General features: G+C 42.4%; 1 protein-coding gene across 4 annotated transcripts in view; it reads right to left on the bottom strand.

The window, feature by feature from the left end:
• The window catches only part of LOC131946798 (uncharacterized), a 96,243-nt gene that overhangs the window by 4,040 nt on the left and 73,496 nt on the right, over nt 1-18,707 (bottom strand). For all 4 annotated transcript variants that reach the window (XM_059307738.1, XM_059307739.1, XM_059307740.1 and 1 more), the window contains exons 10-11: nt 3,472-3,523; nt 1,375-1,521 (exon numbers count right to left, since the gene is read on the bottom strand). In XM_059307738.1, coding sequence (XP_059163721.1) covers nt 1,375-1,521; nt 3,472-3,523 — 199 coding nt within the window. The remainder of the gene's footprint in view (nt 1-1,374; nt 1,522-3,471; nt 3,524-18,707) is intronic.

The following is an 18,707-nucleotide window of genomic DNA, read 5'->3' as shown; positions in this document are numbered from 1 at the left end:
CACCACCCATCCACCATAGCGACACAACACCCTTTTACCATAGCGACACACCACCCATTTAACATAGCGACACACCACCCATCCACCATAACGACACACCACCCATCCACCATAGCGACACACCACCCATCCACCATAGCAACACACCACCCATCCACTATAGCGACACACCACCCATCCACCATAGCGACGCACCACCCATCCACCATAGAGACACACCACCAATCCACCATAGCGACACACCACCCTTTTACCATAGAGACACACCACCCATCCACCATAGCGACACACCACCAATCCACCATAGCGACACACCACCCATCCAACATAGCGACACACCACCCATCCACCATAGCGACACAACACCCTTTTACCATAGCGACACACCACCCATCCACCATAACGACACACCACCCATCCACCATAGCGACACACCACCCATCCACCATAGCAACACACCACCCATCCACCATAGCAACACACCACCCATCCACCATAGCGACACACCACCCATCCACCATAGCGACACACCACCCATCCACCATAACGACACACCACCCATCCACCATAACGACACACCACCCATCCACCATAGCGACACACCACCCATCCACCATAGCAACACACCACCAGCAACTATTCTAAAATTCCACATAGACTTGCTTATGTAACTACTAATGACGACACACCGCAAGACACCGACAACACAACACCAACCACCCGAGATACACCACGTATAACTAAAAACATCACGAATAATAATAAAATACCATCACTAACCGACGAAACATCGAGCATCAACTAACGTTGACACATGAAACTTACGAGACCCCTAAATAATCAATGACACACAACTAAAAGGACGACACAGGACTAACGACTAAACAACCAACACCACACCAGTAAACAATACACCACTAAACACGATAGCACTAAACAATGCACCACTAAACAGCATACCACTAAAAAGCACACCACTAAACAGCACACACTAAACAACACACCACTAAACAGCACACCACTAAACAACACACCAGTAAACAACACACCACTAAACAACACACCAGTAAACAACACACCACTAAACAACACACCAGTAAACAACACACCAGCAAACAGCACACCAGCAAACAACACACCACTAAAGACCAACACACCACTAAACAACACACCACTAAACACCAACACACCACTAAACAACACACCACTAAACACCAACACACCAGCAAACAGCACACCACTAAAGACCAACACACCATCAAACAACACACCATCAAACAGCACACCACTAAACAACACACCACTAAAGACCAACACACCACTAAACAACACACCCCTAAATACCAACACACCATCAAACAACACACCACTAACCGGCTATAAAGACTTGAGTCATGCTGTCACTGTCTCTTGTCTCCTCCTGAATGTCACCCCTCTCCTCCTCCTCCTCCTCGCTCCCCGCCTCCCTGTGAGGAAGTACCACTAATGGATTCTTATGAGGGGCTGGCGACTCAGCTGATTCTAGACGGATTAAACACAGTATCGATCTCATATCTACCAACTGTGTGTGATGGAGGGGGGTGGGGGTTGTCAAATATCCACATTAAGTGTTGGGCAACAATGTTTGTTACCCGTCATTGAATGTTGTCTGTCAATAAACATCAGGATGCCGCTCTAAAATGTTTTTTATCCACCAATTAAATCCCGGCGTCTAACGTTGAACCTAATACAAGCACTAACTGGCAATTACCAGCTGATGGCATACTTAAACATAACCTTACATTCAGACTTGTTTGTCAAACTTTCGGTTTTTAGTGCGACCGTTAGTTCATGTAGAGGTTGTCAGTTGGTGTGGTTGTGTGTAGAGGTTGTCAGTTGGTGTGGTAGTGTGTAGAGGTTGTCAGTTGATGTGGTAGTGTGTAGAGGTTGTCAGTTGGTGTGGTAGTGTGTAGAGCTTGTCAGTTGATGTGGTAGTGTGTAGAGGTTGTCAGTTGGTGTGGTAGTGTGTAGAGGTTGTCAGTTGGTGTGGTAGTGTGTAGAGGTTGTCAGTTGGTGTGGTAGTGTGTAGAGGTTGTCAGTTGGTGTGGTAGTGTGTAGAGGTTGTCAGTTGGTGTGGTAGTGTGTAGAGGTTGTCAGTTGGTGTGGTAGTGTGTAGAGGTTGTCAGTTGGTGTGGTAGTGTGTAGAGGTTGTCAGTTGGTGTGGTAGTGTGTAGAGGTTGTCAGTTGGTGTGGTAGTGTGTAGAGGTTGTCAGTTGGTGTGGTAGTGTGTAGAGGTTGTCAGTTGGTGTGGTAGTGTGTAGAGGTTGTCCGTTGGTGTGGTAGTGTGTAGAGGTTGTAAGTGGTAGTGTGTAGAGGTTGTCAGTTGGTGTGGTAGTGTGTAGAGGTTGTCAGTTGGTGTGGTAGTTTGTAGAGCTTGTCAGTTGGTGTGGTAGTGTGTAGAGGTTGTCAGTTGGTGTGGTAGTGTGTAGAGGTTGTCAGTTGGTGTGGTAGTGTGTAGAGGTTGTCAGTTGATGTGGTAGTGTGTAGAGGTTGTCAGTTGGTGTGGTAGTGTGTAGAGGTTGTCAGTTGGTGTGGTAGTGTGTAGAGGTTGTCAGTTGATGTGGTAGTGTGTAGAGGTTGTCAGTTGATGTGGTAGTGTGTAGTAGAGGTTGTCAGTTGGTGTGGAAGTGTGTAGAGGTTGTCAGTTGGTGTGGAAGTGTGTAGAGGTTGTCAGTTGATGTGGTAGTGTGTAGAGGTTGTCAGTTGGTGTGGTAGTGTGTAGAGGTTGTCAGTTGGTGTGGTAGTGTGTAGAGGTTGTCAGTTGGTGTGGTAGTGTGTAGAGGTTGTCAGTTGGTGTGGCAGTGTGTAGAGGTTGTCAGTTGGTGTGGTAGTGTGTAGAGGTTGTCAGTTGGTGTGGTAGTGTGTAGAGGTTGTCAGTTGGTGTGGTAGTGTGTAGAGGTTGTCAGTTGGTGTGGTAGTGTGTAGAGGTTGTCAGTTGGTGTGGTAGTGTGTAGAGGTTGTCAGTTGGTGTGGTAGTGTGTAGAGGTTGTCAGTTGGTGTGGTAGTGTGTAGAGGTTGTCAGTTGGTGTGGTAGTTGGAGAGGTTGTCAGTTGGTGTGGTAGTGTGTAGAGGTTGTCAATTGGTGTGGTAGTGTGTAGAGGTTGTTAGTGGTAGTGTGTAGAGGTTGTCAGTTGGTGTGGTAGTGTGTAGAGGTTGTCAGTTGATGTGGTAGTGTGTAGAGGTTGTCAGTTGACGTGTACACTCACTAATTTATAACTAAGTTGTACCTCAGTTTTGCATACACAGTTGTAACTTAAGTTGTATTTCACTAATGCGCTTGTTTCTAAAACGTATTATTTACTTAGGTTTTATTAAGCTATTGGATGCATTTATAGGATATACTAATTTATTTTTAGGTTGTAAGTTGATATTATTTCAAGTGATTCTAGATTATGCTGACATATCTTGGAATAAAATAAAAAAACAACCTACCTGATATTTCGTCAGCCGTCCTAACGTTGTTTAGTGGATTGGACATGTACCTCTGCAAAAGACAAAAAGAAAGAAAGGAATTAGCGTGACGTCATGAATGACGTGACTTATGGTCAACTCCCGGAAGTGCCACCGTCTGGTATGTGTGATTGGCTGTCATTCACTGGATGACAATGTCACACAGCTGACACAGCACGTTAGAGCTGCTTTATCTTTCTGTTACGTCACTAATTACTGGGGTCAATGACCCACTTCAGTCGATGGCTATTGAAGTTACGACTGTGTGAACGGACATCGCTTTTTTAACATTGCTTGGCACTCGCTGGGATGGTATTCACTTTAGCATTGTCATGCGTCTGTCTGCCTCATCCTGGATGGCCAGCGCCATTTTGTTTCAAGAACCATAACTCTGCTGTACGCGATCTGACCGGACAACAACAACGGGAGGTAATTTAAATAGAAAGCATTTTGTTAAGAAAGCAAATATTGTTTCAGGTTTTTTTTTCCACACGGTTTTAGCGGCGATTTCTTCCAAGATATTTCTAACCAGAATAAAACGATTACATATATATATATATATATATATATATATATATATATATATATATATATATATATATAATGTATTGTATTAAATATGACTGAAGTACTTCGCGTCCAAAACTTTACCAGCTACACCACACAACTACCAGCTGCACCACAAAACTACCAGCTAGAACACACCACTACCAGATGGACAATATCATAACCTGTTAGACCCCACCTAATTATAATCCTTCGTCTTCTAATATCATTTCTGGCGTCTACTAATATCAACATTTCTATTACGTCTACTAATATCAACAATTTTATAGCGTCTACTAATATCAACATTTCTATAGCGTCTACAAATATTAACATTTCTAGACCAGCAAGAAACCCTACCCCCCCCCCCCCCGACCCTCAGTAAATGACAACGGCCATTTGGTGAGGGCGTTGGGTTACACGGCCACAAGGGCAGGGCCGGGGATGTTGACGGAGGGGTTTAGGTGAAATCGATGGAGAGTAATCCTAATCGAAGACTGTCTAGTCCTTAAGAGGCTGCTCATTGATTTCATCTGCCGCAGAATGTACCAAGTTACGGTAGAAAATGAAATTATAAAATAATATAGAAAGTTTTTAGTATGTAATAATGTGGTACCACTAGTTGCCGACAGTGGTGCCACTAACTAGTTGCCGACAGTGGTGCCACTAACTAGTTGTCGTCAGTGGTGCCACTAACTAGTTGCCGTTAGTGGTGCCACTAACTAGTTGCCGTCAGTGGTGCCACTATTGCCGTCAGTGGTGCCACTATTGCCGTCAGTGGTGCCACTATTGCCGTCAGTGGTGCCACTATTGCCGTCAGTGGTGCCACTATTGCCGTCAGTGGTGCCACTATTGCCGTCAGTGGTGCCACTATTGCCGTCAGTGGTGCCACTATTGCCGTCAGTGGTGCCACTATTGCCGTCAGTGGTGCCACTATTGCCATCAGTGGTGCCACTATTGCAGACAGTGGTGCCACTATTGCCGTCAGTGGTGCCACTATTGCAGACAGTGGTTCCACTATTGCCGTCAGTGGTGTCACTATTGCCGTCAGTGGTGCTACTATTGCCGTCAGTGGTGTCACTATTGACGACAGTGGTGCAACTATTGCCGTCAGTGGTGTCACTATTGCCGTCAGTGGTGTCACTATTGCCGTTAGTGGTGCTACTATTGCCGTCAGTGGTGCTACTATTGCCGTCAGTGGTGCCACTATTGCCGTCAGTGGTGGTACAATTGCCGTCAGTGGTGCCACTATTGCCGTCAGTGGTGCCACTATTGCCATCAGTGGTGCCACTATTGCAGACAGTGGTGCCACTATTGCCGTCAGTGGTGCCACTATTGCAGACAGTGGTTCCACTATTGCCGTCAGTGGTGTCACTATTGCCGTCAGTGGTGCTACTATTGCCGTCAGTGGTGTCACTATTGACGACAGTGGTGCTACTATTGCCGTCAGTGGTGTCACTATTGCCGTCAGTGGTGTCACTATTGCCGTTAGTGGTGCTACTATTGCCGTCAGTGGTGCTACTATTGCCGTCAGTGGTGCCACTATTGCCGTCAGTGGTGCTACTATTGCCGTCAGTGGTGTCACTATTGCCGTCAGTGGTGCCACTATTGCCGTCAGTGGTGCTACTATTGCCGTCAGTGGTGCCACTAGTGCCGTCAGTGGTGCCACTATTGCCGACAGTGGTGCCACTATTGCCGTCAGTGGTGCTACTATTGCCGTCAGTGGTGTCACTATTGCCGTCAGTGGTGCCACTATTGCCGTCAGTGGTGCTACTATTGCCGTCAGTGGTGCCACTAGTGCCGTCAGTGGTGCTACTATTGCCGTCAGTGGTGTCACTATTGCCGTCAGTGGTGCCACTATTGCCGTCAGTGGTGCTACTATTGCCGTCAGTGGTGCCACTAGTGCCGTCAGTGGTGCCACTATTGCCGACAGTGGTGCCACTATTGCCGTCAGTGGTGCCACTATTGCCGTCAGTGGTGCCACTATTGACCTGTAACCAAGACATGACACCCGTCTCAGACAGGAACCACCACACCAGACACCACACACCAAACACCACACACAAGACACCAAACACCACACACCAGAAAAACTCCAATCGATCGGATTCGTTTATGTCATCAGAGGAGAACCCACGCTTCTCGTGACGTCACGACAGTTTAACCGCTGCCGAGGCTATTTTTGGATTTGACGTCACCGAGCTAATGTCAGCATTTTAATTCATAACCGATGCCGAGTTTCATTCATGCCAAGTTTAGACGGCGGCTACTCAATGCTTACGGGTGAAAAATCTTTCTCTGCCTTTACTAAGCACACAGCTTAAAGCAACAGCGGTGCACTCCCCTTTTCTGCGATTAAAGTAACGAGGTCTAAAAATAGCTGAGACAGGAAACTCTAATTTTCTTTAATCAACTCAGGTAGGGTGGGATCGATGCTCACTCTCAGCAGGCAACATAAAAAATAAGCGCATGCCGGTTTGGCTGATGTAAATAACGGGCTTAATTTTACTCGGGGTTTCAAGTAGGTAATAAATGTCAAAGTAAGTCGACATTCTTTGGATGGACTTGAAAATAGAACATTTTTCGTTGGTCCTCGCTAAAAAAAATCAAAAAATCAAGCAGATTTTTAAAAAAAAATGTGACTGTATCAGCATGTTTATTGCGTCGTTACCACACCTGGTTCAACTTCCGCTAGCAGGAAAAAAATAATGACACGGTAAATAGTTCACGTCCGTCCAGATTTTTTAGTTTCCGCTGGTCACAGTTGGTTGCTGAATCCTTATGTAGGACATTAGAGACAAGTTTTGTAAGTTTTATCTAGCAGATTTAAGATATCAAAGTCAACAGCTTGCTGAATTCTTATGTAGGACATTAGAGACAAATTTTGTAAGTTTTATGTAGCAGATTTAAGATATCAAAGTCAACAGCTTTGTAAAAAAAGGGGAGGGTTGAGGTCGACTGTGAAGTGGTGAATGTGTTTCTAATGTACGTGTGTATGTATTTGTGTAGGTATGTCTGTATGTATGTGTATATGAATGTGTGTATGGATATGAGTATGTATGTATGTGTGTATGTATTTGTGTATGTATGTGTGTATCTATGTGTGTATGAATGTGATTATGTACGTGTGTATGTACGTGTGTACCTATGTGTGTATGTATGTGTGTGTACGTATGTGTGTATGTATGTGTGTATTTATGTGTGTATGAATGTTAGCATGTACGTGTGTATGTACGTGTGTACCTATGTGTGTATGTATGTGTGTGTACGTATGTGTGTACGTATGTGTGTATGTATGTTGTATGTGTATATGTATGTACGCATGGACCCATGATTCTGGTCACCAACGTAAAATGATGACGTGTGTGTGACCAAGTGATACAATGAAATAAGTGGTAGTCAAATGTGAGATAATTGACAACACTTCCCCCCCCCCACCCCCGCTTGAACTTCTTAATCCCAGCATAACACAAGTCTTAACAAACTCAGTATTTTAAACCAACCAGCATAACACAAGTCTTAACAAACTCGGTATTTTAAACCAACCAGCATAACACAAGTCTTAACAAACTCAGTATTTTAAACCAACCAGCATAACACAAGTCTTAACAAACTCAGTATTTTAAACCAACCAGCATAACACAAGTCTTAACAAACTCTGTATTTTAAACCAACCAGCATAACACACGTCTTAGCAATCAAACTCTCTCAGTACTTTAAACCGACCGCCAGAGAAATCCATCGCAACTGTCAAGCTTGGATTTATTTCAGCCAACAAATCAAACGAACCCAACCCAACCCAACCGTTCCTGTTTTTTACTGTCACACGCGATCACGTTTGATGGACGCAACAGACGGGACCGCTGACGTAATAATTGCATGTCACCACGTCTGCCAGTAATGCAAGCGGGGGGGGGGGGGGAGGGGAGCCGTTTGATGATCAGCCAATCAAACCTCCACTGTAACAAATTTGATGATCAGCTAATGAAACCTACACTGTAACAAATTTGATGATCAGCTAATGAAACCTACACTGTAACAAATTTGATGATCAGCTAATCAAACCTCCACTGTATTAAATTTGATGAGCCAATAAAACCTCCACTGTAACAAATTTGATGATCAGCCAATCAAACCTCCACTGTAACGAATTTTGATCGATCTTCTAACAAAATTACTTTCCGCCATTTTGTGTGAATTTTCTCCACCACACGGTACCTGTACGGTTTACAGTGGTTGTTTTAAAAACTTCGTAATGTGAAGGGGGCAGGTCATTATCCCAAGTCAGTTACCCCCCCCCCCCCCCGAATATCCCCCCCCCCCCCCGGAGAAATTATACCCCACCCTTTTAGGGTTAGGGTTAGATGTATGTTTAGGATTGATGGTGGGGTTAGGGTTAGCTATAGATTTCTGTTTGGGGTTAGGGTTGGTTTTCTTCAGCATGTGGAGAAGGGTAATGTCGGGGGGGGGGGGAGGTGGTGGTAAGTCCTAGACCCTATGAGAAGTGCTTGTGCTGATGCTATATAGTGCTGTTGCTCCAAGTGCTGTTGCTCCACTGCGCTGGTGTTATATTGTGCTGGTGCTACATTTCGTACGAGTGCCACATACTGTAGAGTACTGAAGGAACGAAGTCTCAAGACACGCCCAACTGTATAAAACCTTCCCATAAACGGAAGGAAATTTTCAATTTTAAACTTCATCACTCTGCAAATAACTGTACTAATTGTTTATACGTGTATCACGTGACATGATAAATGTAAACACATCCAGGGCACCGTGACCCTAAAAAACGTGGTGCGTGTGCTACGGTGTAACCGATTTGGTTTTAGTCTGGTTAGACCGTGTTGCTTCACACCAAAAACATTCGTCTTCTCCACCATAGGGCATGTGACACTATCAGTGCTATATGTGACACTATCAGTACAGTGCTATATGTGACACTATCAGTATACTGCTCTTTGTGACACTACAGTACTATATGTGACACTATCAGTTTAGTGCAATATGTGACACTATCAGTGCTATATGTGACACTATCAGTGCTATATGTGACACTATCAGTGCTATAAGTGACACTAACACTACAGTGCTATATGTGACACTAACACTACAGTGCTAAATGTGACACTCGTAGTATAGTTGTATCAAAATTCTTCATAGTGTATTCCGGCTATATATAGTTTTTGAGGAAGGTCTTTTACTTTACAATAGTAACATAGTTTTTCTTTAATACAATTTACATCTACCCGCCACCACACTACACACAATCTCACCGAAAAGATAACTAGTTGAACGAAATGCATAAAATACGAGAACAATTTTCGATGGCCACAGTTATGCACATAAGTTATAATGAATAGAAAAATAAAAATCCAGCATTACATTTTTTTTCGATCCATCCTGGCAACAAAGTTGGAGCTCCAATCGTCTGCTAGCTTCCCCTAACATTTACTTTTGGCAGGGGCGCGAGATAACACATTGGCTAAACAAATGCGAGTGACGTCCCTCAAAGGTTACACTGAAGACTGCGCAACTAGACTCGAGAATTAAGCCATCAAAATAATCCCCCACAAAGGACGAGTTAAAGATACTCCAAGCAAACACAGAGGGAAATTGGTGGCCAAAATAAGTTATCGACACGCGTGGAAAATAAACAAGAGACAATCCGGCAAACGATAACGAGCAAGTGGCCAGAGAGAGCTAGTGAGACAGAACTTAAAGCCAAGTATTTATTTTATTTTACTCTTCAGATGACTTGGAGAAAACAGCAGACCCTTTGGTGAGAAAACTCAAAACCAACCGAAATCTAACGTTAACCTACCGCAGTGCTAGTGCTCAGTACACCAAAAGACAACTTTTAGAAAGTCGTTAGAGGCTAGTCGTGTCCGTGACGTCACACGTTGAAACCCACTACAAGCCACCCAGCCATTCCCTCCACAATCAAGGACTCCCATTACGTGCAAATGTGACCCAAGGGGCGCCACTCTCGAGGTTTGCAGAAAATGATTTCTCACTCTATTTTTAGCACGGTTTATCCCCCATTAATGCCAGGTAAATAAACATAGTAGCCGGAAAATGTGGCGCAGCTCAAATGTTAAAACACGGCTACAGCTTACCAAAGGAAGTTGCCAGGAAAGAGATAGTTTACACAAAATATTTGCCAAACACAATACAAAAAAATAATTAAATTAGCAACATTTCCATTTCTCAGTTACGAAAAAAAAATCGAAGAACGGTTTAAACTTAAACTTAACAATGTAATAGCGAGTTACAGCCATTGGGGAAAAAAACTCAGAGTTCAGGGTCAGTCGATCTATCAATGTGTGGCAAATTACAAGACGCCATAGAAAACCTGCGTGGGTCGCTCAAGCGGTGTCGTATGCTTTCTTAAACTAATGGGTTCAAGTCTTGGCCGCATGTGTGGGAGTAAGGCTGGGGGCAGGGGAGGGAGGGGAGGGGGTGCAGCAGCAGACATGTAAAGATGAACTTTATATATTTTTGTACAGATCACTTAATTAAAACATTTAATTAAAACATTTTTTACTCTGTTAGCAAAACTAAATGTAGCATAAATTGTTTTTTTTACAAGCTATTTTTAACTTGTTTCATAGCGCTTGATTTTGTCTGGCCTCATGGGACGAAGCGGGTGAGCGAAATTTTGACTACCACCAACGGACCAATTTCTTCCAACTTGGCACGTGAGTCAAGGACCGATCACAGAAAACTTGACTTCATTAAGGAATTAATCAATGTTTCCTAAATAAAATACTAATTTACTGTGCTCACATCCAGCACATAAATCTACTCACACATCCAGCTCATAAATCTACTCACACATCCAGCACATAAATCTACTCACACATCCATCACATAAATCTACTCACACATCCAGCACATAAATCTACTCACTCACACATCCAGCACATAAATCTACTCACACATCCAGCACATAAATCTACTCACACATCCAGCACATAAATCTACTCACTCACACATCCAGCACATAAATCTACTCACACACACATCCAGCACATAAATCTACTCACTCACACATCCAGCACATAAATCTACTCACTCACACATCCAGCACATAAATCTACTCACACATCCATCACATAAATCTACTCACACATCCAGCACATAAATCTACTCACACATCCAGCACATAAATCTACTCACACATCCAGCACATAAATCTACTCACTCACACATCCAGCACATAAATCTACCCACTCACACATCCAGCACATAAATCTACTCACACATCCAGCACATAAATCTACTCACACATCCAGCACATAAATCTACTCACACATCCAGCACATAAATCTACTCACACACCCAGCACATAAATCTACTCACACATCCAGCACATAAATCTACTCACACATCCAGCACATAAATCTACTCACTCACACATCCAGCACATAAATCTACTCACACATCCAGCACATAAATCTACCCACTCACACATCCAGCACATAAATCTACCCACTCACACATCCATCACATAAATCTACTCACACATCCAGCACATAAATCTACTCACACATCCAGCACATAAATCTACTCACTCACACATCCAGCACATAAATCTACTCACACATCCAGCACATAAATCTACTCACACATCCAGCACATAAATCTACTCACACATCCAGCACATAAATCTACTCACACATCCAGCACATAAATCTACTCACACATCCAGCACATAAATCTACTCACACATCCAGCACATAAATCTACTCACTCACACATCCAGCACATAAATCTACTCACTCACACATCCAGCACATAAATCTACTCACTCACACATCCAGCACATAAATCTACTCACACATCCGTCACATAAATCTACTCACTCACACATCCAGCACATAAATCTACTCACACATCCAGCACATAAATCTACTCACACACACAGCACATAAATCTACTCACTCACACATCCAGCACATAAATCTACTCACTCACACATCCAGCACATAAATCTACTCACTCATCCAGCATATAAATCTACTCACACATCCAGCACATAAATCTACTCACACATCCAGCACATAAATCTACTCACACATCCAGCACATAAATCTACTCACTCACACATCCAGCACATAAATCTACTCACTCACACATCCAGCACATAAATCTACTCACTCACACATCCAGCACATAAATCTACTCACACATCCAGCACATAAATCTACTCACTCACACATCCAGCACATAAATCTACTCACACATCCAGCACATAAATCTACTCACACATCCATCACATAAATCTACTCACACATCCAGCACATAAATCTACTCACACATCCAGCACATAAATCTACTCACACATCCAGCACATAAATCTACTCACACATCCAGCACATAAATCTACTCACTCACACATCCAGCACATAAATCTACTCACACATCCAGCACATAAATCTACTCACTCACACATCCAGCACATAAATCTACTCACTCACACATCCAGCACATAAATCTACTCACTCACACATCCAGCACATAAATCTACTCACACATCCAGCACATAAATCTACTCACAAATCCATCACATAAATCTACTCACACATCCAGCACATAAATCTACTCACACATCCAGCACATAAATCTACTCACACATCCATCACATAAATCTACTCACTCACACATCCAGCACATAAATCTACTCACACATCCAGCACATAAATCTACTCACACATCCAGCACATAAATCTACTCACACATCTACCACATAAATCTACTCACCCACACACCCAGCACATAAATCTACTCACACATCCAGCACATAAATCTACTCACACATCCAGCACATATATCTACTCACACACACATCCAGCACATAAATCTACTCACACATCCAGCACATAAATCTACTCACACACCCAGCACATAAATCTACTCACACATCCAGCATATAAATCTAAACACACACCCAGCACATAAATCTAAACACACACCCAGCATATAAATCTACTCACACACCCAGCACATAAATCTAAACAAACACCCAGCACATAAATCTAAACACACACCCAGCACATAAATCTACTCACACATCCAGCACATAAATCTACTCACACACACAGCACATAAATCTACTCACTCACACATCCAGCACATAAATCTACCCACACATCCAGCACATAAATCTACTCACACATCCAGCACATAAATCTACTCACACATCCAGCACATAAATCTACTCACTCACACATCCAGCACATAAATCTACTCACTCACACATCCAGCACATAAATCTACTCACACATCCAGCACATAAATCTACTCACACACACAGCACATAAATCTACTCACTCACACATCCAGCACATAAATCTACTCACACACACAGCACATAAATCTACTCACTCATCCAGCACATAAATCTACTCACTCACACATCCATCACATAAATCTACTCACACATCCAGCACATAAATCTACTCACACATCCAGCATATAAATCTACTCACACATCCATCACATAAATCTACTCACACACACAGCACATAAATCTACTCACTCACACATCCAGCACATAAATCTACTCACACATCCAGCACATAAATCTACTCACACACACATCCAGCATATAAATCTACTCACACATCCAGCACATAAATCTACTCACACATCCAGCACATAAATCAACCCACTCATCCAGCACATAAATCTACTCACACATCCAGCACATAAATCTACTCACACATCCAGCACATAAATCTACTCACACACACATCCAGCACATAAATCTACTCACACACACATCCAGCACATAAATCTACTCACACATCCAGCACATAAATCTACTCACTCACACATCCAGCACATAAATCTACCCACTCACACATCCAGCACATAAATCTACTCACACATCCAGCACATAAATCTACCCACTCACACATCCAGCACATAAATCTACTCACTCACACACTCAGCACATAAATCTACTCACACATCCAGCACATAAATCTACTCACACATCCATCACATAAATCTACTCACACATCCAGCACATAAATCTACTCACACATCCAGCACATAAATCTACTCACACACACATCCATCACATAAATCTACTCACACACCCAGCACATAAATCTACTCACACATCCAGCACATAAATCTACTCACTCACACATCCAGCACATAAATCTACTCACACATCCAGCACATAAATCTACTCACACATCCAGCACATAAATCTACTCACTCACACACTCAGCTCATAAATCTACTCACACATCCAGCACATAAATCTACTCACACATCCAGCACATAAATCTACTCACACACTCAGCACATAAATCTACTCACACATCCAGCACATAAATCTACTCACACATCCAGCACATAAATCTACTCACTCACACATCCAGCACATAAATCTACTCACACATCCAGCACATAAATCTACTCACTCACACATCCAGCACATAAATCTACTCACACATCCAGCACATAAATCTACTCACACATCCAGCACATAAATCTACTCACTCACACACTCAGCACATAAATCTACTCACACATCCAGCACATAAATCTACTCACACATCCAGCACATAAATCTACTCACTCACACATCCAGCACATAAATCTACTCACTCACACATCCAGCACATAAATCTACTCACACATCCGTCACATAAATCTACTCACTCACACATCCAGCACATAAATCTACTCACACATCCAGCACATAAATCTACTCACTCACACATCCAGCACATAAATCTACTCACTCACACATCCAGCACATAAATCTACTCACACATCCAGCACATAAATCTACTCACTCACACATCCAGCACATAAATCTACTCACTCACACATCCAGCACATACATCTACTCACACATCCAGCACATAAATCTACTCACTCACACATCCAGCACATAAATCTACTCACTCACACATCCAGCACATAAATCTACTCACACATCCAGCACATAAATCTATTCACACATCCAGCACATAAATCTACTCACACATCCAGCACATAAATCTACTCACTCACACATCCAGCACATAAATCTACTCACACATCCAGCACATAAATCTACTCACACACACAGCACATAAATCTACTCACTCACACATCCAGCACATAAATCTACTCACTCACACATCCAGCACATAAATCTACTCACTCATCCAGCATATAAATCTACTCACACATCCAGCACATAAATCTACTCACACATCCAGCACATAAATCTACTCACACATCCAGCACATAAATCTACTCACTCACACATCCAGCACATAAATCTACACACTCACACATCCAGCACATAAATCTACTCACTCACACATCCAGCACATAAATCTACTCACACATCCAGCACATAAATCTACTCACTCACACATCCAGCACATAAATCTACTCACACATCCAGCACATAAATCTACTCACACATCCATCACATAAATCTACTCACACATCCAGCACATAAATCTACTCACACATCCAGCACATAAATCTACTCACACATCCAGCACATAAATCTACTCACACATCCAGCACATAAATCTACTCACTCACACATCCAGCACATAAATCTACTCACACATCCAGCACATAAATCTACTCACTCACACATCCAGCACATAAATCTACTCACTCACACATCCAGCACATAAATCTACTCACTCACACATCCAGCACATAAATCTACTCACACATCCAGCACATAAATCTACTCACAAATCCATCACATAAATCTACTCACACATCCAGCACATAAATCTACTCACACATCCAGCACATAAATCTACTCACACATCCATCACATAAATCTACTCACTCACACATCCAGCACATAAATCTACTCACACATCCAGCACATAAATCTACTCACACATCCAGCACATAAATCTACTCACACATCTACCACATAAATCTACTCACCCACACACCCAGCACATAAATCTACTCACACATCCAGCACATAAATCTACTCACACATCCAGCACATATATCTACTCACACACACATCCAGCACATAAATCTACTCACACATCCAGCACATAAATCTACTCACACACCCAGCACATAAATCTACTCACACATCCAGCATATAAATCTAAACACACACCCAGCACATAAATCTAAACACACACCCAGCATATAAATCTACTCACACACCCAGCACATAAATCTAAACAAACACCCAGCACATAAATCTAAACACACACCCAGCACATAAATCTACTCACACATCCAGCACATAAATCTACTCACACACACAGCACATAAATCTACTCACTCACACATCCAGCACATAAATCTACCCACACATCCAGCACATAAATCTACTCACACATCCAGCACATAAATCTACTCACACATCCAGCACATAAATCTACTCACTCACACATCCAGCACATAAATCTACTCACTCACACATCCAGCACATAAATCTACTCACACATCCAGCACATAAATCTACTCACACACACAGCACATAAATCTACTCACTCACACATCCAGCACATAAATCTACTCACACACACAGCACATAAATCTACTCACTCATCCAGCACATAAATCTACTCACTCACACATCCATCACATAAATCTACTCACACATCCAGCACATAAATCTACTCACACATCCAGCATATAAATCTACTCACACATCCATCACATAAATCTACTCACACACACAGCACATAAATCTACTCACTCACACATCCAGCACATAAATCTACTCACACATCCAGCACATAAATCTACTCAGACACACATCCAGCATATAAATCTACTCACACATCCAGCACATAAATCTACTCACACATCCAGCACATAAATCAACCCACTCATCCAGCACATAAATCTACTCACACATCCAGCACATAAATCTACTCACACATCCAGCACATAAATCTACTCACACACACATCCAGCACATAAATCTACTCACACACACATCCAGCACATAAATCTACTCACACATCCAGCACATAAATCTACTCACTCACACATCCAGCACATAAATCTACCCACTCACACATCCAGCACATAAATCTACTCACACATCCAGCACATAAATCTACCCACTCACACATCCAGCACATAAATCTACTCACTCACACACTCAGCACATAAATCTACTCACACATCCAGCACATAAATCTACTCACACATCCATCACATAAATCTACTCACACATCCAGCACATAAATCTACTCACACATCCAGCACATAAATCTACTCACACACACATCCATCACATAAATCTACTCACACACCCAGCACATAAATCTACTCACACATCCAGCACATAAATCTACTCACTCACACATCCAGCACATAAATCTACTCACACATCCAGCACATAAATCTACTCACACATCCAGCACATAAATCTACTCACTCACACACTCAGCACATAAATCTACTCACACATCCAGCACATAAATCTACTCACACATCCAGCACATAAATCTACTCACACACTCAGCACATAAATCTACTCACACATCCAGCACATAAATCTACTCACACATCCAGCACATAAATCTACTCACTCACACATCCAGCACATAAATCTACTCACACATCCAGCACATAAATCTACTCACTCACACATCCAGCACATAAATCTACTCACACATCCAGCACATAAATCTACTCACACATCCAGCACATAAATCTACTCACTCACACACTCAGCACATAAATCTACTCACACATCCAGCACATAAATCTACTCACACATCCAGCACATAAATCTACTCACTCACACATCCAGCACATAAATCTACTCACTCACACATCCAGCACATAAATCTACTCACACATCCGTCACATAAATCTACTCACTCACACATCCAGCACATAAATCTACTCACACATCCAGCACATAAATCTACTCACTCACACATCCAGCACATAAATCTACTCACTCACACATCCAGCACATAAATCTACTCACACATCCAGCACATAAATCTACTCACTCACACATCCAGCACATAAATCTACTCACTCACACATCCAGCACATACATCTACTCACACATCCAGCACATAAATCTACTCACTCACACATCCAGCACATAAATCTACTCACTCACACATCCAGCACATAAATCTACTCACACATCCAGCACATAAATCTATTCACACATCCAGCACATAAATCTACTCACACATCCAGCACATAAATCTACTCACTCACACATCCAGCACATAAATCTACTCACTCACACATCCAGCACATAAATCTACTCACACATCCAGCACATAAATCTACTCACACATCCATCACATAAATCTACTCACTCACACATCCAGCACATAAATCTACTCACTCACACATCCAGCACATAAATCTACTCACACATCCAGCACATAAATCTACTCACACATCCAGCACATAAATCTACTCACACATCCAGCACATAAATCTACTCACACATCCAGCACATAAATCTACTCACACATCCAGCACATAAATCTACTCACACATCCAGCACATAAATCTACTCACACATCCATCACATAAATCTACTCACACATCCAGCACATAAATCTACTCACACATCCAGCACATAAATCTACTCACACATCCAGCACATGAATCTACTCACACATCCAGCACATAAATCTACTCACTCACACATCCAGCACATAAATCTACTCACA

Source organism: Physella acuta, unplaced genomic scaffold, assembly GCF_028476545.2.
Source record: "Physella acuta isolate Inbredline_101_S28 unplaced genomic scaffold, ASM2847654v3 ptg000571l, whole genome shotgun sequence".
Lineage (NCBI taxonomy): Eukaryota > Metazoa > Mollusca > Gastropoda > Physidae > Physella > Physella acuta.
This window is presented reverse-complemented; position numbering and strand designations above follow the sequence as displayed.